The following is a 25,058-nucleotide window of genomic DNA, read 5'->3' on the forward strand; positions in this document are numbered from 1 at the left end:
AAAACGTGACCGATCTGGCACACTGTAACAACCTTGAGAAGCACAGGCTGTTCCAGGCCTGACCGCTGTTAATAATTAACGACAAGTTGACATTTCCTCATGACAGAGTAAGGGGTGTGTGTAGCAGAGTAACTAGTTAGTAAGACCACTGCAGCGGAGCTGAAGAGAAATTGCTGCGCTACTCCCTTAATTCTTTGCAAAACAAAGAGCCTCTTTTCACTGCCCCAGGACTGCGATCACTGTGGTGCTGCTGTTGCAGTAAAATCCCCAACAGGCAAAGCCCAGCCAGGGTCAGCCACCTAATACCATAGTTACAATTTAACTCCAGAAAACTTGTTTTCCAGCTTCTTTCAAGCCTCCATGGGTGAGAACCGGTTCCAGCACACTCACACCCTTGCCGGAGTGCAGCGGAGTATCAAGGGAGGCTTTCTAGAAGCTCAGCGATTTCCAGCAAATGCACAAGTTGAGCAGTAGAACTTCAGAAGTGTTTTATTTACATTGTACATCACTTTGAAAACGACATGAGGATACTGTCAGTTTTCCCAGGTTAAAAAAACCTGTTCTTGGTATATTAGGTGCCACCCAACTTTTCAATTTATTTAGCAAATACAAAGCTGAACTGGTTGCTCTCTCTTTCCCCCCCAAAAGAAACCTTATTACTGGTAGTAGCAGCACCTCTGTGTTATTGTTTATTTTGGATATGTAGCTGAACAAGCTGTACTGATGTGAGCACTTTCATACCCATGAACTGTTCACCCTGAGGAATTCCCTTACTCCAGCTGTACAATTCATAACAACAGCACTGGCAACTAAGGCTTCATGCAATTTATAAAAGGAAAACATATCTACAGAAAGTGCAAAGTGTCAAGAGATAGAAGCCCAGGGAAACCTACCTCCTCTGCCACCTCAAAGCCAGCTCTGACCCACGGAAGGGAGGGGCCAAAGCAAAGGAGGAAGCACTGAAGTGTTTCAAGTAACACATGCCAGATGAACTGTTTCCTTGCATAACCGTGGAAGCAATTCTGGACATGAACTGCACAGGCACACACACATTCCACCACAGAGGCCACGGAGATGCAGAAGCAGCTCTGATGCTGCTGCAAAGAAGCCAACACCCAGGTCCTAGGGGTAGCAACCAGAAACCCAGAAGTTCAATGACAAAAGCAATTATTATGATCTTTAATTAAACCACATAAGATGTTTCAGAGCTCAGGAATTCTAGCCCATCATACACCAACAAAATTAAGCTGAGCTGACGGTAGCCTTTGCCTGATGTGAAACCTCAGTCCCACACAGATCAGTGGCGAAAGTTGAGGCTGGAAGGCCAGAGGTTGGTTCCAAATTTGGAGACAGTCTTAGTGAGAAGCAAATTGCAGTTTTAAGAATGCTACGAGGCCGACTTTAGATTTGTGCAACGTTTGAGGTATTTTTAATCAGACACTACCAACATTGCAGTGATACCAGAAACTGAAAATATACATTCATTCAAGCATGCTGCAAACCAGTCTCACTTACACTATTGTCTCAATACTTAGAAACAGAACTGACACCACACAAACGCAAACATCTTCTACATAAAATATCAGCACAGACTCCCATGACTCAACGTCATTATCTGTAGCAGTACTGAAGAACACAATCACTATATTCATATTTTCCACAAATATCAAAAGCTAAATCTTGTGATGCCAATATGACTGCAATCATCGTTAAAAAGGCAAACGGAACAATACTTCAAGCATGTACTTCTCTGCTGGGCAAGAAGCTGTTACGCAACTGAAAAGAAAGGACAAGCAGCTCCGTACTGGCCACCAGCCCTGAAAGGGAACACGCTCTCCAAACCAGAACGTGCCACCATCAACACAAACGGGGCAGTTCAACCAGCCAGGGCTTGGCCAGCCTAATCTCTTCTTTTAAAAGACTACTAACTCTTTTCGAACCTGGGAACAGCAGGCATATGGAAACAAAAAGTCCCTAACAGCAGTGATTAGGAGAGCCCACACCTTTGGGTTCTGCAGGACAGTACGGTGCTGAAGGATGTACTGAAGCTACTGCTACTGCCTGTCATTTCAATGCAGCAAGGAGGATCAAAGCGAGCAGAGAGGCAGGACATAAAGCCACGCTTTTTCCACTGCCGTAAGTATTTCCAAAAGATTTTGCCACCTTCCTTGAAATAGGAATAAAATTTGATAGAGGGGCTTAGCTCAAACTGCCTGCTGGTAAACCACCTGTTCACATGCCGGTTTCGAAAAACAAAACCACACACACACATCCCCCCAAAACCCAAAAAGACTTGCTAAACAAGTATGTATGTCATTTTTCCTTCTTATATTCAGCCATTTTATTTTTATTTCATTGCTTAATTATGCATTCTTAGTCTGCTGGGCTTTTGTTAAAATTGGAAGCGGACCAACCCAGCTAAGAAACTTTATTTAGAAGTTTCCTTTTAGAATAGCTCAATATCAAATGTAGCTCCTGTAAGAATATAAATCTAGACTGCTATTTTCCTCATTGCTACTACACCTCCACAGAACGGCTGGCATGCCAGAACATCTGTACACCCACGAAGGGGTCTTACTTACATGAAGTTGATTCTTCATCAAGTCTTCTAAACTACTCAAGGTGGAGGAGCTTCACTAAAAATTATCTTCCTCCCTCTTATAATAAAAGATTTTCAGCTGGACAAAGCACACATCAATACAGCAACACAAAATTAATGTTCTCCCCACAGAACTAGCGCATTAAGTTTGCAACGGCACATACTCTAAGCTGTCGAGCTCACTAAGTCTGACATAATGCAAAAATATGCTCATCAGGGTCTATTGTACCAAGGGAGCAGAGTTCGGGAAGTGTTTAAAACTGTTTCCTAGACACTGACAATTACCCAGCAGTAAGTAACATTTGAGTTAAAACTTGCCCCAAATACATGAAAAGCCTAATTACTCTTCCAATATGACCAACCAGAACTTCAATATGAAGCAGCTACTAAGTCATCAAGACAGCACACCTATTCATTCACAAATCATATCCAATTCCTTCTGCAACAAAAATATTGCTGAAAACATGAAGCTTAGATTTAAAACAAACAAAAAAGCTAACTTAACTGTAAAAGAATTAAGACATAATCCAACACACTTCTCTTGATTTATCTTTGGTAAAGTTTTCAGGTCAGTCACTTCAGCTACACCCAGCAACAACTTCCAAACGTATACTGAGGTCTATACACACACAGAGATCTATATATAGTCACTGTGTGTATGTTTGAAAGGGTTTTATATATATATATATATATACACACACACACAGAGGATGAAAACTCCTCAAAGTCCAAATTTTTTTTCCAGAATACAAACTCCTTACTTAAAATTGTGGGTTTAATATTTTGCTTTTATATAACAGATTACTTTCTTTCATTGTAAGCAACAATATCATGAAAATTGCATTGGTTGCTTACTGCAAACAGCTGTATGCATTAGACACGGCATATACAGAGCAATGACTAAAGAACGGAGGGAAAATAGGTGTTTACCACTTCTTCCACATTTCTGAAGACATGGAGGAAGCAGCATTTCCTACCGGCAAAGATCAGTGCATTAGAAACGCCTATTCTCTCACAAAAGGCTCAGCCTTTTGCCTCCTAACAAATCAATAATTGTAATAACCCGTATTATAATGTTTCCCAAAGCCACCAGGGCAAGAAATTTCTCCCTCTCCCCTATGCAGAGAGCTTATTGATTTAATGACACAAAGAGGTACGCAAAAAGAAAGCCAAGATAACATGCAGCATATGACCCCACTAGCTAGGGCATAACACTGATAAACATACATCAGTTTTTCCTCTTTTGCGTTCCCTTCCATATCTAATAATCTTTCCATTTGTAGCATAAACATTTAACATTCACTCTTGTTTTAATCTTTAAAACAAAAGCTTAGACATCTCTTCAACCAAGTTTTAAAAACATTTAGTCTCAAAGAGTACTTGTCACAACATTTCGCGAGAAAAACTCCCATGATGTCCTCTTGCAGGGCTCAGAGCTGACACAGCCCCAGGAAGCAGTCAGCCCTTAGCATCGTATCAAAGGCCATAAAGAAAAGGTATTAATAAAACTCTTCAGAATCTCATGAAACCAATCTGTTTCTATTAGGCTGAACACCAATCAATTTCTTGAATCACAAAATAAGTTGATGTTTATAGGTAAGTAAAGAGGAGGCAAAGAGCATTTGTATTCTCTTAGGAACAAAGCCTCTTCCTCCCGAAGGGCTCCACAACTAAGATCCCCAAGGACCAGAACATCCATACTAAACAGATTTAAGCGCTGAAAATAAAGACCTTGTAAGGACCTCCTCTACCCCTACAAACAGTGTAAATCTTCAAAAACAAGCTGTGGAAAAAAAAATTCTCAACTAGAACACACAGACTGTAGACAAGCAAGCAACTCAAATAAATAAATAAATAAATAAAAACCACAGAATAATAGAAAAAGGTTGGAAGTACCAGATGACTGAAGTTTCTAGGAAAACACAGGAAGGAAGAGATTTACAGGGCAGTGACACACATTAACAGCTTCTTAGTCAAAAAAAGCAGAAAGACATCTTACCAGAAACAAATAAAAAGACTTCTGGAAGTTGTGCAAGTTCCACCAATTGTTGTGTACCAATACAGGCAAAGCCTGTACCATAGGGAAGAGGGAAAAAAATGAGTGCATTTTACTCAAACTAGTGGAATAAGGTCAAGGTTAACACACCATTTTTTGTAAACACTGACAAAGGACCAAAACAAAGTAGTATGTGGAAACATGAGAGAAGAAATGTGTTTCCGTATCCACATATGAAAAAGTAACTTTTACAGAAGTAAATTACTAAGGTTTCAGATAAAATTGTGCATATAGATAATTTTTACAAATACCTGATGCTAGTGGTTACTCTTACCTTCCAGAGGGAGCTCAAATCACCAGTAAAATCCCCAGTTTCTTTACTACAATTACGGTAACTTTTTATCAATCATCACTACTGAAGTTTGTTTTCTCTCAGCACTTGTATTTATACGACAGCCTTTTCATTCAGACCTTGAGCCTATGCCGGCTCCCTTCTGTAGGTAGGCACTTGTTTCAGTCTACACCAGCAGGATCGGGGAAAGGTTCAGATGTCAGTTCACATCCAAAGACCCTAGAGAGCTGGCCTGGAAGGATTTGGTCACACTAATAAAAGCAGCAAACATCTCTGCAATGAAGACACTCCAGCCCCACACAAAGCACAGCTGCACCAGTTAGCACCATCCCAGCTGAAGCTGTCCTGCTGGCAGCTTTTCCTGCCCAGGGACCAGTTTTGCCATCACATTTTATGATGCTTCAAGGTGAGCATGAGGTGAGGAGACCCACTCCCATCTCACAGTTCGCCTTCTAACCCAAAGCCAAGTGAAACTAAACTCCTCAAGTAACCCAAAGCAAGTTTTACCCAGTACTGGACACCGCTTGCCCCAAGGCAAGGCAAAAGCCAAGCTCCAGCTCTGTGATAAAAATCTCATCTCAGCCAGCAATTTAAGTTCCTGCCAGTCTCATGCCTTGGAAGTTAAGTGTCCCGCTCCCACAGAAAGAGCTGCAGGACAACAGGGTGTAGTAAGCAAAAGGAGCACAGCCTCCAGTGTGGGGAAGGGGCAGAAAGGCTCAGGTGGGTGGATTACAGAGCCGTTCCTCGCAAGCCTGGAAAACAGCTGTGAGCACCTCCGACCTGCAGCATCCCCCTCCTCTTTTAACAAGGATGATGTTAATGTGAGACCGCACAGGTGTCAGGACCTGAGCTTTCTTGTACCTAAATTTTCCACCGCTTATTCTGAATGGGCAGTTACTGCAGTGCCATACATATTTGGCAAGTAATGTTTATAGAAAGTGATTTTCATTTGACAATAGCTGACTTTTTAGATGAAAAGCATTACTCTTATTTCAATTGTACCATGCTTGAAAAAGCAGTAAAATAGCTTTCTAGACCTGTTAAGTTATTTTAGCAAGAATGGAAAGAATCACATGAGTATAAGACTACTGATTTTAAAAAGAGAGGGGTTTGATGGAAGCGTCGCATAATACACAGTAATACTACTCCCTACATAAGAATCTGATTACTTTTTAACATTGAGATAGTTGCTGTAGCTTTGATCATACTAAAAACATATGAAAATATTTCTTATACCTGTTTTGTCTTTCAATATTTCACTGAGACTTATTTTATTGCTGCATTTTGGAACTTGACCTTAACATTTTTCTAGGCTTCATCCTGTTATTCCCAAACATTGTAGGGCACAATAAAGCTCAAGAAAAGGCCATACTTCCAAAAAGGAGTATTTTCTAATTTTTCCTGAAAACACAAGGTGAAAAAACGTTGTACAAAGAGTTCACATAACACTGAGACTATTAAATATGTGAAGTTTATAACATAGGAAGAGGTATTTTGAAATTAAACTGATTCCAAGACACTGAATAAAATAGAAAAAAAAAATCAGAACTAAACTGCTTGAATTAGCTTGCTTTAAAAACACTCTGGTTACTTGGCTCTTCTTCCATTTCCAAGAAAAATTTCTAAACTAGAGATTAACTCCATTGTCTCAGAAAGTTACACACTTTCAAAATTGAAGTGGAATATTGAGACGCTATATGAAAAAAGTGACATCATGTAAAAAAATACTACAAAACTGTACAAAGATTATCCCCAGACTGCATCTAAAAACCAAGACTCATAATAATTCACGCCATCGTGCCCAACGTTCACTATATTGAAAACAAGACAACTGAAGAATTAAGGGGCAGGGGGTGGAGGGGGAGGACACGGGACACAGACAACCTACCCTGTAGGAAATACTACGCTAACAAATAAAGTCACAGCCTAAAACCCACTTTCAGAATTACATGTTGTTCCTCTGCTCATCCACCACACAAAAGTTAGTGCCTCCGAAGACAAGGACAGCTTCAACTTTCCTAGAAATCTGTAAAGGAAATAGAGGCTCTAAATTAAAATGGTCTATATAGGAGGGCAGGCAAAGCCAAGAACAGGTAACAGGATTTTCCAGGCTTTATGCTTCATTATAGGTTATTTCAGGTCAAATAGAGGGTGTTCACTGCCTACATAAGTCAGAAAAGCCAACCCATTGCTAATGCATTTCATAGCAGTAGGTATTGAAAGTTACTTAAATACAGTTAATGTCATCATTTAAGGTGCACTGCACACTCATCGGCCAGCTCTAACACGCTCACTGCTCACCCTCACAGATGTCTTCGTATTTGGTTTCACGCACAACCCAGCCAGAGTTCTGAAACAGTCTCAGGTACCTAGAGATCCATCTCATACTTCACCCAAAGAATGAGCTTTTCTTCCAAGACCTGGATTGAAAGCACTACATTATTTTCCACTCCACCTCAGATTTGCAGAGGAGAGATCCAAAGAAAAACATTATTGCAGTGACTTAGGAACTGAGACACTAGAGCTCAGCTCTCACTTCCCTTGTTTTCAAAGGCAAGAAATGTTAACAGTTAGACCAGCTGAAAATAAGTATTTGACCAGCTGTGAGTTTACATAACCCATGTACAGGAGCTCCATAGTTTCAACGAAGAAGTGCTGAAGATGTTTTCTTCATCAAATTGACCCTATGCCAAGACTTCTGAAGTTCTCCTCTAACTGCACTACAACACCATCAGGGAATTGAAGAAGCTCAGAAAACACAAGAAGGTACAAACAAGCTTTTTCAAAGTATGAAAGGTGGATACTATTTGACAAAATTCAAGCGAACACATAACTGAGGAGTGCGGCTATCACCACGCGGACACCCTGCTTCCAGGTTTCTTCTTCCCTTGATCAAGTATCACCAGTTGATTAAGAGACCTGCTCTACCCACCTCATACTTCTGTTAATTAGTAAAGCAGTGTACCTCAGCTGTACTGCTTCTGCAACGCAGTCAGCGAAGCTAAGGCTTGTCTAATGAAAAAAATTTAAAAAGCATAGAAGTTCTCTGCTTTTTTCCACAAGGTTCTGTGCAGAAAGCGATACTGCCTACTGTAACTATCCCGTACGTGCACAGCAGCCGTATGCCACAATGCCTCACAGACCTCACACTGCAACAGTGAAATTTAGCTCAACTAAAAGTTTTCCTTCTGTATTTAACATTCCTCTGAAATACATGTTCAGCCTCAAATGACAGTGCTGTTCCTGTTAGCAAGGCTTTTTTCCCCCCTCCACACACACAAGAAAGCTAACTACAAAATTCTCATTTCAAAATGCACCGTTTCGTCAAAAGGATCTTTGTTGCTATAATCAGCATACTGGCAGAATGAGAACTACAAGAAAGAGAACACATACTGTTAAAAAGAAAGTTACTCTAAAAACAGGAAGAGCGCAATGCCTTAAAATAGTAGGGAGAGGTACATCCCTAAACACACAAGCTTGGAGCACAGCCTGACATTCCTACACATTTAGGTCGGGATTTTCATGAGAATTAAGCACAGTTAATTCTGTTCCACCCAGGAGCTGGTAAGCTAACACTGCCTCTAGAAGTGCTGCTCAGCCTCCCGTCCCCTTTAACCATCGCACTCAATCCGACAGATGCTTTTTGAAAAATTGCCTCCAAAATAACGTTTGTTTTGAAACAACTGCTATAAATTGAAGCAGACAAGAAAAGCAGCACACAGAAATTCTAGTATTCCTTATCAGTTGCGTCAACTTCTGTAAGCTGAGTTGAAAGCTCGCTCTTCCCCACACCCTGCCTTTGTCTCTGGCACCTTGTTATGCAGGAGCCAGTTCTCACCTCCCAGTTGCTCTAAGTAGCTGTTTGAAAGATAGGAGGGAGGAAACATGCAAACACAAAACCAAACCCTGAAACAAAGAAAAATCACAGGTACCAGCAGAGACACCAGGTGACGGGCAGCTTCCCGAGCAATTTTTTTAATGTAACTTTATTCCAGCTGATGGATTTTCTCCCAATTACAAGGCGTCCTCAAACCCACAGAGCCACACACCACCGCAACGACCAGAATTCGAGCTTTTAGCCAAACCTATCTACAAAAAAACAATTCACAAGCACAACTGATGCCTCACCCTGAGCAAGCAATAGAATTCGCGCTACAACCGAAGTCCCCAGCAATAAGCACATTAAAATGAAAACTCTACCTAATTCCTGTTTTACATGATTATAAACATCATCTCACCGTGCGCTACCATAAATGGTTGGCGGCAGCAGATAAAGCAGTCACCGCTGTTATATCGCTATCAGTTTTCTCCCGGTAAGCCCATGTTAACACTCTGCTCTATTTATTTGCGATCTCACCACGCCACTTCGTAATACAGTCTTGACCTATTTTCCAGGTGCTTAATTAATCTCTTTGCTGGCTGCCACGCTTATTAGACAGTTATTGCGTGAATGTTAAAGTTAGCTGATAGAAACCTTTAGCAAATTTACTCTGTTACGGAATTATTGTTAAGTCCTCACAGCCCAGCCGAGCTTTTCTACTTTGTGTGAAATCAACCGGAGCATAAAGTTTTTTGCAAATGATGTAATGGGAGGTAATACTGGAGGGGGGGGGGGGGGGGCATAACAATCAAAATATACACTGTTAGCAACAACTGCAGGTTTTACTTAATGTAATTGTCTCTCATGTTAATAACACGTTCTCTAACAGTTTAAAGATACTAAAGTAAGTGAAATAAACAAGATTATATGTAAGCAGGAAGATGCAAAACCAGAGCGCCACATACTCTGTGGGAAGGCAAGCCAGGCAGCCTCCGAACAACTTACCGAGCTAACAAAAAAGGAAACCATCGCAGCTCTTGGCACTGACGTTTTAAGTCAGACGCAACAGTTAGCTACAAAAGTACAGCCTCAAAAGAAGGGTATTTATATAGAATAACTACATCGCACTGACGATTGAAGGCTTACCGTAAATAAAAATAATTTCCAAAAATACATAAATCGCCGTTTCCTACAGCGTTGAAGGCACGCAAAAGCATCCGCCAGGTTTATGGCCGATAGCAAGCTGAACCGAGCAGAACAAGCCCGCACCGTCCCTGCCGCACCGCGGACACGGAGCCAACGGCGGTAACCCCGCTCGCCTCCCGCAGCGCCGGTTCTGGGAGCTGCCCAAAGCCCAGCGCGCCGGCCTCCTCCCGCTCCGCTACAGCCACACCGGCCCCCTGCACCGCTCGCTGCCCCGCGGGCCTCTTCCCGGGCCGGGTCCCGCCGGGAGCAGGAACGGGAGGAGCCGCCGCCGCGCCCGGGCGCCACCAGCGGGACCCCCCGCGCGGCGCGGGGGAGGCGGCCGCCGCCCGGCGGCCCGGGCGCACCGTGCAGGGGTGAGGCGGCGGCGCGCCCGGGAGGGGAGTACCCGCGGCCGGTAACGGGCGAGGCGGGCGGCCACGCCTCCCCCGCCGGGCGGCGGCGGCCTCGCCCGGCAACCGGGGCCCCGCCGGCAGGCTGCGGCCGGGCGCTCCCCCGCGCCGGGGAAGGGCAAACTTCGGGGAGGCGGCGGGGCGGACGCTGCCGAGAGCGGCGAAAAGGGGAAGCGGGGCGCCGCCGGGCTCCGGCAAGGGCAGCGGCGCGCCCCACGCCGCCGGGGCCGGGCGGCGAGTCCGCCCCGGCCCCGAGCCCCGGAGCCCCCCGCGGGAAGAAGGCGAACGCCGGCGGCGCGGGCAGCGCCCCTCGGCACCCAGCTGGGACGGCCCCGCTCCTCTCCCTGCCGCTCACCTTCACGGATCGGGCCGCACTGGCGTCCGAGCTGGAGCTGCCGCCGCCGCCCTGGGCATGTCCGGGAGCTCCCCGGGGAAGCGCCGTTCCGGCCGGGCTCAGCCCCTCACCCCCGTCGCTCCTGCCGCCGCCGCCTCGGCCGCTGCCATCTTGTCGTGGCGGCTGGGAGGAAAGCGCCCCAGCTCAGCCCGCTCGGCAGCCCGGGCCTCCGCCTCATCTTCCCGGGGAGGGACCCAGCCCGCCCCCGGCCGCCGCCTCCTCCGCCTCCGCCTCCTCCCGCCTCCGCCGCTGCCCTGTCCGCGGCGGCCTAGCGGCGCCCACCACCGCCCATCGCCCCGGAGCGGCGGAACGAGGCCCCGCCAAAGCTCTGCGGAGGGGGCTCGCGGGCCGCGCCGCACCGAGGCCCCGCTCCGGCGTGCCCCGGCCCTCCGCCCGGCCTGCGGGGCCCAGCCTGCGGGGCCCTCCCGCCGCCCGGCCCGGCCCGGCCCGGCGTCTCAGCGGCAGCGCCCCCGCCCGGCCCCGCCGCCCGCCGCAGCCGGGAGCCGCCCGCGCTGCCGCCCGCCGCTGCCCTCTCCCGAGCGCGGCCGGCCCCGGCCCGCCGAGGGAACAAGCACAGCTCCCCGCCGGCCGCGGCTCCCCGCGCTCGGGCGACGCTGGGTGCCGGGGTTGTGCTTAGCGCCTGGCGCTTCTCCGGCCCGGCCGGGCGGGTGCGAGGCCGTCGCCTCCCCGAGCGCGGACAACCGGAGCCGCCCCTACGGCGAGCTCAGCTCTGCCTGCCCGGCCTGCCGCTGCCCGGGGAAGGCAGCCTCACCCTTCCCGAGGGCTCCCCGAGGAGCACCTGCAAACCGACAGCCTCCCCGTGACAGCAGTCCTGGCCACCCAACACCAAACGGCAAGCTCTTCCCCGTCTCCCTAGCTGCCAGCTCCCGTCACATTAACGGATACATAGCAGGCACGGAGGGGAAACGGGTGTTGGAGGAAAGACTTGACTCTCAGGGCCTGCAGCTGAGAAGATGACATGAGAAGGAACACATGGACCCCACGTTTGTTTAAACCACTGCTCCTGCTTGATGAGCTGAGGAGACTCCCCTACCCAGCCCTGAAAAATAACTGCGAAGCACCAACCTCCTAGATGTGGTGTGCCATCTTGCCCCGGCGAACGGTCCCTGCCACCATCAAACACACACCCTGCTCCCGAAGTAAAAGGACAGAGCAAACGTCACGACCATTTTGCATCCCACACTACAGTTCAGTGGTTTGCCTTGCTCAACTCTTGACAAAATAACAGCATCCACCCTCGGTAACAACGTGCCCCTACTACTATACATCACTTAAATATTAGTGGTTGGTTGTAGGACTGGTCAACTTCTGCAAATGGCATTCTTCACCCTAAATAGTATTCAGCTGATGTGGGGCGAAAAAGGAATTACTGTTTGCCTATAAAGTAGTTAGCCCCAAGATAAATGCTTGGCTACAGCCACAACTGGACATCACATGCTTCTCCACCTCTTGCCAAAAATAACCAAGAATTTATTTACTTCCACAACCACGTGTACTCTCCTATTTTCCTCTCGCTACTTGTCCCAGTGTTTTCAATGTGCCTCTGCTCGATTTTAACCTTTCTTTAGGTCTAATTCTTGTAATAAGGATAGTCAGGATGCAAAGTCAGAGTTTGAATTCCTTAATTGCAGAAGACAATGTTATTGTACGGAAGTACTAAAACCTAACATCGGAGTTACTACTGTAACACCACCAATACTCAGCCTTGTAAGTAATGAAACGTATAATTTAGGGGTGGGGAAAAATAGGTGGATGTCAATGTTAGTAAATTACATCTGTTAAGAGCCTCTCATCACATCTTTTGCTTACTAATTTTATAAATATTAATCAAGCTTCTTTTCACACATCTCCTAAAAAATAACATCCTACAGAATTATTCAGAGACATACTTTATTAATATATAATCTATTTTAGAAGACTTTAAATGTTGATAAACAACCTTGTTGATTACTTAACTATACATAATCTCAAAAGACTTGACAACATAAAACATTAAGTATATGCTGATTCAATCTGTAAGCATATTTCATCTGCAGACATAAACTGGCATAAATTTGTCACCCCAAATTAAACACTTGTGATCAACTGGAAAAAAAATATCTTCCTTCTCAGCTACTAACTACTCTGGACGTATTTTTTACAGCAGATTTTAAGGAACTATTTCTAGCAATCCTTTTATTTTTCACCATGCAACTTCTTATAGTTTGATAACCAAAACAATCCAAATATGGTTGTAAACTCGAATGATACTAATCCTCTAAAAATAGACAAAATTATGAATCCAATGCTCCACTGATACATTTGCACAATTTTCACCAACTTTCACAAATCAAATTTAATTTAGGTTTAGAAAAGAAGGGGGTGATTTTGGGGTGATTAACCTCTCATTATACTGGTGTCTCTGGATTTTTTAGTTGCTCACATTTGCTAAAAAAGAGCGTCCCAAAACATCTCACCACTGTCGGTTTTGTCCTCATGTTCCAGTTTTTGCTAATTAGATCAAGCTAGACTTCCACTCAGCCTGCAATGGGAGTATCATCAGCATGTAATCAAACTCTCAAATCTCTTCGAAACTCCTTCAGTTGCTTTTGTGGAATGTAGCATCTCCAAAGATCCATTATTTGTCCTTACTTGGGAGCTGTTTCAGTTAAAGGGTTCCTTGTGTTCAGTGCAAATTTCATCCTACTAAGGACGGAAGGGCCTAAATGGCACGCAAGGGCTGACGAGTGCCTTCGTAAGCTGAAGCACTGAACCTCCTCTGTCACTCAACTACTTGTAAAGCTTACTTTGGCAACAGAAGGGTGTTTTAACTACCCACAACACATGGTAAGACATCATTAGATGCACCAGCAAGTTTTAAACACTCAGACGAACATTTCTATTAAGAGATTAAATACAACTGGTTCTGAGAAGCCCTCGCATAATTTTTTTTTTGTCTTCTGAAAAAAAGTAAATACTTCCTTGTCCTGATTTTCGCTTGGCAGGTACATTTGTGCTGGCAGGTGACTGAGGGGTTAATACAAAAACTCCTGTTACACCTGTAAGTAGTGTGGACTACTGATACCATTTGGAGGGGAGTGTTTTGTTTCAAAGTACTTAAGTAACTAAGTGGAAGGAGGCCCATGTCATTTAGATTCATTTATAAACTTCAGCTTTGAAACACACACCTCCATAGGCTCTTTGTTTCTCCTTGTTTCTATACCTTTGCAGAGGATAAGCAGTAGTTAGGTGTGAGTGCTCAAGATTGGAAAGAAGAAACAGAAGTTACAAAAGAATGATGTAATCTATTATGCAGTAAAAAGACATGATCTGAAGACAAACACAGGCTAGAAGTTTTTGGCAGCACACCTACCAATGACATTTTGTGCTATTTTTGTTATCAAAATCCCAAACCTAGACACGGACAGAAAACATTTTGGCTAGAGCCATTTGTTTTACTCATCAAACTGAAATGAGCTCTATCATCAAAACACCGTTTACAGCCAGTATAAGTTGTTTAGATCGGCTTATGAGTTGTTTAGATCAGCTGGACTCTCAATTCCTGAACGAACTTGAGTCCTGAACGAGGCTGTGCTATTAGAGCTTCTCAAAGGAGCAAAGCCACAAAGATAAGGACAGGAGAAGGCAAGACCATAGGGCTGTAATTCCATCTACCGGGCCCTTCGCTCAGTCACTAATAACATAGGATGCCACTGCCTGAAACAGCAAGCCACGCTCAAAGTTCATCGCTGCGAAAAGGGAGAGAACTGGTCTCTTCCAGTTTTCTTGATCTGCGCTCTACAAATCCAGTTAAATTCTCCCAGTGATAACTCCACTGCTGGCACGGAACTTCCCATTTAGCATATTCAACCCACCCAGCTAAAAAAGGGTTTTCTTGGGTGAGTTGCATCAGCTCAGGAAAACACTCAATGAATGTCAGAACTAATGCAAAGAGGAAGGCAAGAGTTCTTCCTTGTCAGCTGGTAGGTATTGCTGCACAGACTTCAGCTGCATTTTCTGGGTAGCAATTATGAAACCCAAAGAACCCAGAAGCATGCTGGTTGGCAACGCGTTGTTGTGACCACTGAAGGTATCCAGGCTGTAGTTGCCTAACCTGAAGAGTATAAACAGCAAGTACAAATCAATGCAAGGAGGGTAGAATAGGGGAAGGTTCCACTTCAGCTTTTCTTTCTTTTTTTAAACTTTCAGGCCACAGTCTTTCCCACAGTATTTAGCACTATCTGCTAAGCAGGGAATTAATTTTTGGTAGGGTTCAAATTATAGTATTACTTTACTGTTTTTCACATTGGCTGAGATATTTTATGCTTACAATATTTATCCTCCCAAAACAAGAGATAAGACTGGAACAAGTTAACTATTTTTTTATCCTCACAATTCCTTATCTAAAGTGTTTTTTTTAACAAATGTGTCACTGAAGTATGACTTGTGTTATGAGAAACAAGCATTCAATGTGACACATTTGGATTAAAACTTTCACAATCCAAATTCCTACTGAAACCTATAAAAGGATCAGAGTTAAACTGATAAAACCCATGTTTTTAAAACATAAAAAAATAAATTTCCATTTTCCACTGATTACCATCATATTCAGATAAACATAGTTCAAAGTTCCCCAGATCCCCTCCCCATAGATTTGTTTGCTAGGCATATCCAAAATCCAACCTTCTGTTGCTGGGCGTAAATGGAAAATTACTTTCAAATTTAAAGCAAACATACACTTTGCTCTTTTTGCAACAACAGGAAGGTTGGTTGAGAAGCACTGTATTTCTTCAATTAAAAAACTTTAAATTAAATTCCTTTATGCATTTTACATTAAGTCATTTGTAAAAAATAAGCACTGATACTCAAAATCAAATTTCAGCTCTTATTTCCACTTTATTTTTTTGCATCAAAATACTACTTTCTTTATTAAACCAGCTTTAATACATGACTAAAAAAACAAAAAAAAACAGCCGAGGTGAGGGGAGACATTTTGTTTATTGCTTGCTGTTTAACTTGCAAGTTAAACAGCCTGGCTGTTAAACAGCTGTAGATTTAAAAGCTACAAAGGACAGAAGACACCTTCTGTGGGGGTCATGGTGGTTTCTGGGGCTTTGTGCAAGGGTTATGCTCTTGCTGATGTTCATTTCATGAAGACATCATCGTTCCTTGTGGGTCTCCTAAGGTATGCATGAGGAGCGATCCACTTCTGTGATTCTTCCAGAGAGGAAAACCAGACTGAAAACATTCTGCTGCTTGCCTGTCTTTCTGCTTGTTTCATCCTTAGCCCTCAAAATCCAGTTCTAAGGAACTTCAGACACCATCCTGACATTGCTATTTCAAATTCTACCAAGTGTTAATGGTAACTCTTGGGAAATTAACTTGTGTACAAAAAAAGATAATAACAGGGTGACTAAAATGGCAAGTCTTAGGAAATGTAGAAGGAATCTTAAAAGTCTTTTTGGTTATCATGTAGATAAAAGCTGGCTGACTTGAGATGAACTGCCTGTCTTTGCTTTGTAACAGATGCTTTCCTTAAGAAAAACAATGAATAACTGATTTTGCGCAAGGACTTACAGCTTTCAAAAATCCTGGAAGTGTTCACTGAAGAAAAAAACACCATTGAAGAATTCTTAGGTTATGTTTTTTTATTGAAAAATTAAAACAAACTGCAGGAAACCTCTGATGTTTCCTCCGATGCAACCCAATAGAAGCGGGCGGATTTGAAGAGTTAGTGCCGAAAACCTGCCATTCATACAAGATGAATACTAGCATCCACTGACGGTTGGACCACATCTTCTGGTTTATTTCACCCAAAAATAATAAAGTTTGCTTATTCCACAGTTTCTCTGAAATGCAACCAAAGCACAGTAAATTAGGATTCCCAAGAGGATCTCTTCAGGAATGCACCCCTCATCCAAACTGAAACACTAATCCCCTTATATTTCACATCACAGAAAGGCAGTATGACTACAGTATGGAAGAGGGACATTTATGTATCAAGCAGCAGAAAAAACACAGAAGTGGAAAAATATCAAAGCTTTATCTTGAAATTATATAAATAACTACTGCTTCAATTTAAGATTCACAGAATTTTTTTTTCTTTTTCCAATAACTGTTTGTTTTGTTTTTAACCTCATTGTTCTTTTCAGTGCCACAGTTGTTGAAACAACCAACTGGGACAAGTATATTTTAAAAAAATGGCACCCTACCAATTGTCACAGATTATTTTGTTCAGGGATACTGCGAAGTGCTTATTTCTCTGCTTCTGCTCATAGTACATCAATAGGTGTGGATTTGACAGATGCTTCATCACTGTGTCTTAAACTATGCTAAGTTCTTGTTCATATTTACAGAGGACCATAAAGAGTTAGCATAATGCAATATTCTACAGGGTAGTTTAAATGTCTTTACTGGATCGTGTAAATGATAATGTATCATGGTATTGTATTTTTCAGACTATATTTTCATTTTCAGTATGTTTTTCCTCTTTGTAAAAGCCACAGAAGTAGATCATCCCCCATGTATACACCATAGGAGATCCACAAGGAAAGGTTTTATCTTTATGAAATGCGTCATGATAATGTACATTTGTAGTTGGACACTGTAAATTTTCTTGCAAGAGTCTAAGTAGCTATTTTCATGTAGTTATTAGCCGTTGTGGTGTCTGAGTGTCCTTCACATAGGTATATGTAATATTCACATTTTTCTTCTCTCCAGCAGAAAAATAACTGAGTGATTGTTGGGAATAACAAATGTTAAATGTGTGTAAAAGTCCAGTATGTTTCTATTTTTGAGGCACTTAGTAAAGACCAATGTAATAATACTACACAACAAAACCATGAGAACCTGATCTAATCTGAGAAATATAACATACAATCAATTAAAAATAAGAATTCTAACACACAATCACACTGACAGATATATTTAAAAAAAAAAGAAAATGCATCTTTAAAGTTGCTGGCACTAAAAGCTACACTTAATTTTGGAGCCAAGTACTAAAAATAATCCATTACCAAATTAATCATATAAAAAATGAAAAAAAGCATTTTTATTTTAAAAGTTAAAAATACATTGAAACACTTCTTCCTTTTTCTGTGGAAGAGAAAAATTACTTTTTAAAATAAAAAACTTATTTCAAACTAAAATTCCAATGATACAGTTCGAATTTGTAAAATGTTTAATACCTTAAGTACTTTTTACTGGGGTTTTTGGTTGGGTTTTTTTTACTGGTTTTTACTGGTTTTTACTGTTTTTTTTAAAATAAACATAATTTCTGCACCCTACATTTGAGAATATTCATAGGGTACCATCCACTAATATTACCCACCATTTCATTTTTATGGTTGAGTGATCGCTTCTTTTTTTAGTGACTGATACATTGCAAGATCAAGGGTTGCAGACAGATGAACACCACAAATGTTCCAGCTGACCTCACTTTCCAAAATGCATCATTCCTACAAATACACGTCACCAAACATAAGTGGGCAGTCAAATCACAGAATTAAAACATAATCCTGCATTACTCAAGTGAGTAGTTGCTTATTAGCATGTCTACTGACCCCAGGAAAACTATTTACTTGAATATAAAGATTTCTGTGGTTGTGCTTTTGGGACATACTCCAAAGCCTTTTAAAGTAAATAATCTGACTAACCAACTCCAGTTTAGGTTAATATTTTATCACAGCAAAGAGAAGTTGTTTTATCTTAATGGAGAATATATCACTCTCCCCCACAAACCACAGCAGACAGGAGTGAAGCCTAGTTTTGCTCTGGCAGGCACTGAATCACATCCAAGCCTATTTTAGAATTCAATGGAAGAAGACCTCGTTACCTGGGTCCCTCCAACCTCACCACGAACGCACCCAAGGCCTGGGACTGAGCCAAGCCTTTGCTATCGGCAGCTGGAGTCCGACCACGTTAAAAACAGAAACCAAACAAAAAAAAAACAACCCTTTGTTACACTGGTGTAAGGTACAAATCTGCCCGTGGCACAAATCCTGCCTGGGAAGCAGTTTTACCCGAGTCAATTTGCAGATGGCTTGCAAATGTTCACCTACACCCTCCCTAAACAGTTTAATACATCAGGAACTTATCCATATCTTTTCCTACTTTTTAAAAGCAGGTATCTTAAAGTCTTCCTTATTTTCCCTCCATGAGACATCATTAATGAAATGTCAGTTAAAAATATGTTCTAAAGATTTAAATTACCACATTAGAGACTCTTCTCCTAGAATGAACAACAGAAAAGGCATGTTTTAATTAGATGAGTTCTGAAACCAGATCAAACCATTGCAAGGAAAAATCCATTTCCTTTTTTAGCAAAGAACATATTTTCCTATAAATGTGTTTATTCTGAGATATGCATGTTCTAATGACATTTTTCCAAATGTTAAAAAACTTGTGCTTATTTTTTTCCTCATTTTTCTGTTCCAAACCAGTAACAGTAGAAATCTCTTCCAAAGGAAAACGTGATGTTCAGCAGTAGTTTAATGAATTGTTTTGACCCAGTGAAATACACCATGTCCACTCCTAGTAATGAGACACTTGGCAGAAAGTATCACATCACAAGAACAATAGCAGCAGACCGCCGTTATGGTCCACAAAATACTGTAACCTCTGAGCAATCTCTCTTCAAACAATGGGGTGGAAGATAAGGTAACATTTCTACTTAGCTAACTGCATGTGCAGCAGTGGCAGTGCCTCAGCCTGTAACGTTTAAAAATTATAAGAATTTTCATCATAGGAAAAGGTTTATAAATATTTTCATTTGCCTTTTTTTTAACATATTGTTGTTAGCAAGACTTAAAGTTCACCTTGTTTTCTGACTTAGATTACAAAGACTTTTGAGTAAACAGCAAATGTTTTAGTGTAAAATACACTAAAATATCATCAATAGCATCAGTTTTTTGAAGAGGACACGTCTATCCATGTAACGTTTTAATTAGATTTAGCAGGAAGGCAGACAGGATATCAGTTGTTTTTTTCTGGCTTTATCATCCTTTGATATAATTACCACTCTGTTATTGGAACAGAAAGCACAACCCCTACACATATATGATCTCATGTTTAAAAGAAGATGAAAGAGCAGAAGTGGAAAAGAAAATGGCAAATCTGTATCTATAAATAAAGATATGGTCATAGACATCATGTCATCCTCAACACTGAAATGAGCAGCAATGAAATACAACAGGTGAGAAAATGAAGGGACAGAGACTGCAAAGCATCAAACGTTATTGCTGTCCCAGGAAGACTGAGCCTTGCTAGATCATGATGAGATTTTACTGAATGTATACGTGCAGAAGTTTTAATGTTATCTTCAAAGCTTTGCAACAACCTTGCTGTAGCTTTTCTTGGAGGGATTGCATGTAATGGAAGAATTGTCATCAGGACACAGAGGCACAAGACAAGGCCCACAGCATCAGTCTTGGATGCTATTTAAAATAGACTTTTTATTTTTTTTTATAGAAAATTAGAGATCCTTCTACAAATATGTTATTTTCACCAACATTGTACTTGTGACTTCAAAAACACAGTTTCTACAGTTCTAACATGTACACCAAAAACTCAAGACCATTCTCAGATCATGGGTTTTTTTAAATACAAACTGCATCTGTCAGAGTAAGATAATGAACTGACATATGTCACATAAATAGTATATCTGCCAGGGATTAAAGCACTTCCATTTATACATGTTGTGCCATATTTTCCAAAGGAAAAGATGTACAGCTATTCTAGACAAATACAATTTAATAACTGTAAATTAATTTCTCCTTTTCCTACTTCAATGACAAAAAGCACCTTTGTAGACTTAATTATTTTTCTACATGCATTTTATGAAATAACTAAAAAATATAAATCTGAGAGTAGCCTAGTCTTTTAATTAATAATATGCTTTGTTACTCAGTTGAATTTATTATTCAATTTTATAAATGTTAAACACTGTAATCTATAGTTCTTCTGGATAATATCTCAAAATGTGTTAAAAGTGCACCCTGTGAGGAAATATATCACCTATCACTCACGATTCACAAAAATACCTAAAAGCAGCTCAAGGTCACAGCTAAAAGGGCAAGTGTTAGGGTACTACCAAAATACCCCAACATTAAGGCGTCAAAAAGAGCAGAAGAAAGCCCTTCTTAATCAACAAGCATGCGTTTTTCAATGAGCCTGTCTACAATGCAAAAGCAACACCATTTAGTTCATTGAATGTGTTTTAAGGTATTCATTTTTGAGCCGTAAGTACTTAGTGTATGTAACTGTGTACAGCCAGTTTTATATCTGGTTTTATTCACTCATCATTTATACTTAAGCAGAAATTACAAAACAGGGAAAGGACACACGCAAATCTTGGGAAGCAGCACCCCAGACTGTGGAAGTAAGAGTCATTACTTGGAGAGAAATCCTGAGGGTTTCCACATGACAGAGGTCCCAGGCGGACAGAAGGTCAGTGTTCAGCACAGTCTCCATGGCAACAGTGGTGGGCATCGCACACAGGGTACCACATCCAAAACACGCAAAAAAGCAGTCTTGTCGTTGGTTTTGTTCTCCTCCCTATACCTCGTAGAGTTTCCTTTTATACCAAGTTCTCCTCTTTGTAGTTGTTAATCACGCAATATGATTATTATCACCACCAGCGCTACTACCCATTAATGACAGGAACAGGCCAGAGGGGATTAGCAGCATCAGGGCTGGGCATAAACTTTCTAACAATCTGACTGTAGAAAGGAAGCTAATGGACAGTTATGCAAAACACAAGCAACACTGGCTAAATGAATTCCTGGGGCAAATCCATTATGGTCAGTAAAATTATTTCTAGGATGAATGTGGCTCCGGATGCTTATTGATTACTGAAGAAAATTTGCAGACTGAATATTTTATTCATCAAGTTTCTTACGTATACAGCTATTAAGGTCAATGCTGGAATAATAGTAAAAGTTCCATTTTCATTCAAATATTTCCTGGTGCTTTGTGTGTTACAACTATTACATAAAACTCAATCAAAATCACATAATGCTTAAATTACTAATTAACAGAGTTAGTGGAAACACACAGAATATTAGCATTAATTTTAACAGATGTAGAGACAGTAATATTAGCAGAGTAGCCCAAATTATGGACCAGAATTTCATGGGTAGGAATCACCTCATTTATAAAACAAAACAACAGCTTCTGAATCAAATTTACAGAGCTTGCTGTCCAAGTAACAGACAAGAGACAACAGATGGATTCAAACAGAAAAAAGGGGTATACAAGGAAAAAGGAGACAATGTTGGCCAGCACTATAGGCAAAGTCATATCAATGCACCAGCTGCCCGCCGGCCTCAGGAGTCCTTATTTCCTGAAGGAAGAAAGTTTGCCAGTGCTACTGTTATTCATTATTGTCAGACTGCCAACATTTTCCCTTTCCTTAGAGACAAAAATCTGTATACCATGCAAAGCCCAAGAAATACAATACTGGTCTCATGGAAATCTTCAAAAAGTACATCACTGATGTGGATGGGATCAAGATTTTACTCTAATTTTTTCCCATTTCTTCAAGTGTTGATTACACATGTATCAACAAACCCTCAAAAGCCAGTACTTGGGAGATGACATTTACTGAGAAAGTATGTTAAAAAATAAAAACAAAAAACAACCCCCAAACCACAAAACCTCTGAAGTGGAGTGTTAGTGTGGTTCTATTCATCATTACATGCCATAAAGACAAGGAAGTCAGCTTTTATAACCTGGCATGACAACAGCCATTTACTGTTGAATTCAAAAGCGGTGTAAATAGTTTTGTTTTAACACATGAAATGTGACTATCAGTCATCAGACATCCTTTACCATTTAAATGCATTTCTTTAGCAGATGCAAATTCATTTCTTATACTAGAAACTAATAACTATTTCGCAGCAGGGTATGAGTAGCTCTTCATTCATTTTTTATTAAATAGTTGTATCTATTACATGTGTGAAAGATTGCTTTAGCTGTTTATATGAGGCTTTTAAGCCAGAATAGCATTCCACTCAGCAGATGATACTGAAAAGCACTAGTTTAATTCAATAATTACTTCTTAAACATCCTCATGTTTCAATTCCAAGCTCAAAATATGATCCTTATTAAAAAAACACTACAAAATTGCCTAGTTACCTAGCTCTTTAACAGTATACTTCTTAGTATAAGGCACTTAAAAATAATTTAATCACTGTCTGTAGCCTTTGCACTAAGTCATGCTTAAAAATGAGCTGGTTAACTCATGTCCCTTAACTGATTTGGTTTACATACCTAAGAAAAAAAAACAGCTCCTAGCTGTATTTCTGCCCAGTGATGGAGTATCTTGACTGCAGCAACCTGGTTGTTTATCCTTTCCCCCTTTCATCTCAGTAAGCGTATCTTTCAACAGCAGTCTCAGAAATGCCTTCAGGTCTATCAGACTCGATTCTGTCATTTCTAGCACCATTTGTGTTTACATTATTTGCAATGATTTTACACTGCCTTTTGCACATTATTACCCTCACTAAGGACTGTGGAATCAAACTTATTAAAACATCTTTGGTGAAGCTTCCTTCTGAATAATACTTTTTCTTTTAGTTTCTTTCCAGAGTATAATTTTTAAAGCTTGATGTTTATTAGACAATAACGAAGCTGGGAGGCTCCCAAAGTGATTTATTTTCGAGATGTCTTTCTAACCTTTTAATTTAAATCTTAATTTGGAATTAGTTTAACATAGGAAAGTGAAATCTATTTTTCACTCTAATCCTAAATCAATATTAGCTCAGAGAATTCTTTTATCTGAGCAAGAGATCATATATTTTACCATTAAAAGTAATCTGTGGCAGGGAATATATCTAATGCTGCTTAAAAATACTTAATTTCAGTCCACAGCAATCTCACAGCTTCTAATTTCCACAAATCACAATGAGAAGTCCACTTTTTCTTCCCCCCTCCAGACACCTTAAAATAATTTTGTCTCTGTATACTGGTCTTGCTTAGTTGATGCTAATGGGTACCTACAAATGATGTAGTTAACACATCTAAAATTTTTCTTTCACATCTGTAGAAAGATTCTTCTACCTGAGACACATCAAGACAGCCCTCAGAAGTAATTGAGCTGAAATACATTAGAAGAAAAACATGATTTAAATGCAACAGTTTGATTACATTGCAACACGTTGATGCTATTTATTACAAATATCTACAAAATCACTACACTCCCATGAATCCTTCCAATTTAGTCTTTCTTAGTAGAAAATCAGGTTTAATCAGTACTTCCCAGAAAAGAATGGTAAATATTGCAAATCTTGCTGAACCTAATCTAGGTACTAAGGAAAATACAAACTTTCCAAATATTTTATTTCATATGAGAACCTTCAAAATATAAACCCATCTCTGGCATAGGGAATGACTGTGCAAGTATTGCAAATTGTGTGGGTTGGTTTATGGGTTTGTTTTAGAAAAATAAAACTAAATACATAAATAAGGCTGTTTCCCATTGTCTCTTCAATAGATAGTCACTCTCCTATTACTAAAGTATTGTAAAAGCTCTTGAAATAAGTTTCTCATGAGGCCAACTGGTATACCCCATCCCACAGCAGGCAGTGCTAATGGACAATGCCTCAGTGTACCAGTTTCTGACCAAGCAGTGACTTGGGAAATACGTGGTTGCTGCCAATCATATATCCATCACATTACTCAATTATCTGAAATGCTTCTTAGCAGGCTGGGAACGACACCAACCAACAATGTGGGGAGCTGCTCCCCTCGCTCATCTAGAAGACAGACAGAAAGGGAAGATTTTCAGCCCCTAGAGCTTAAGTTCATCTTTCTCTTCCTAGCATCAATAGAGGGTAGTAATTGTACCATTTTGCCAAAGACTTTTCAGTGTTTTTCAAAATATCCCCTTCAGCCATGGAATGAAAGGTATACAGTGACAGATTTTGCAGTCACCTGCAGAATTTCCTCTCAGTGATACGGTTTCAGTGTAGAGCTAAACCACCCACAGAAGCATCCACAGTAGCTGTGGTGTTGCTTTATGCCCCTGATGGTGCAGCAACATGGCAGGACTGGAAATTAGCCAAGGAATGAAAGAGAAACAAATGAAAAACTGTGCCCTTTCTTTCCCCATCAGAAACCTTTATAGTGAATTCTCTTTCCATTTAGGGGAGATCATAGTGCTCTGTAGCACTCTGTCAGAATGTACAAAATCAGCTGTACTATCAGCAAAGTTTTGATTTTCTTTGAATTAGATGATATTAAACTGTAGTTAGCTCAGCCAACACTATAAATTAAATAACATTTAAGAATTTTTTATCCTATA

At 41.1% G+C, this 25,058-nt stretch overlaps 1 protein-coding gene across 4 annotated transcripts in view; it reads right to left on the reverse strand.

Moving 5' to 3' along the window:
• HIPK3 (homeodomain interacting protein kinase 3) overlaps positions 1-25,058 on the reverse strand; it is a 113,631-nt gene that overhangs the window by 66,541 nt on the left and 22,032 nt on the right. Inside the window, exon 1 of one of the 4 annotated variants that reach the window (XM_040609560.1) lies at positions 10,718-10,931. The exons of 1 other annotated variant lie outside the window; for it this stretch is intronic. Coding sequence is in view for 1 of the 3 variants with exons in the window: in XM_040609559.1 (XP_040465493.1) it covers positions 9,186-9,198 (13 nt within the window). In the remaining 2 variants the exon portion in view is untranslated. Of the gene's footprint in view, positions 1-9,185; positions 9,437-9,913; positions 10,181-10,717; positions 10,932-25,058 lie in introns of those variants that run through there. 2 more of the 4 variants (XM_040609561.1, XM_040609559.1) reach the window with 2 other exon arrangements.

The sequence above is a fragment of the Falco naumanni genome, chromosome 10 (genome assembly GCF_017639655.2).
Source record: "Falco naumanni isolate bFalNau1 chromosome 10, bFalNau1.pat, whole genome shotgun sequence".
NCBI lineage: Eukaryota > Metazoa > Chordata > Aves > Falconiformes > Falconidae > Falco > Falco naumanni.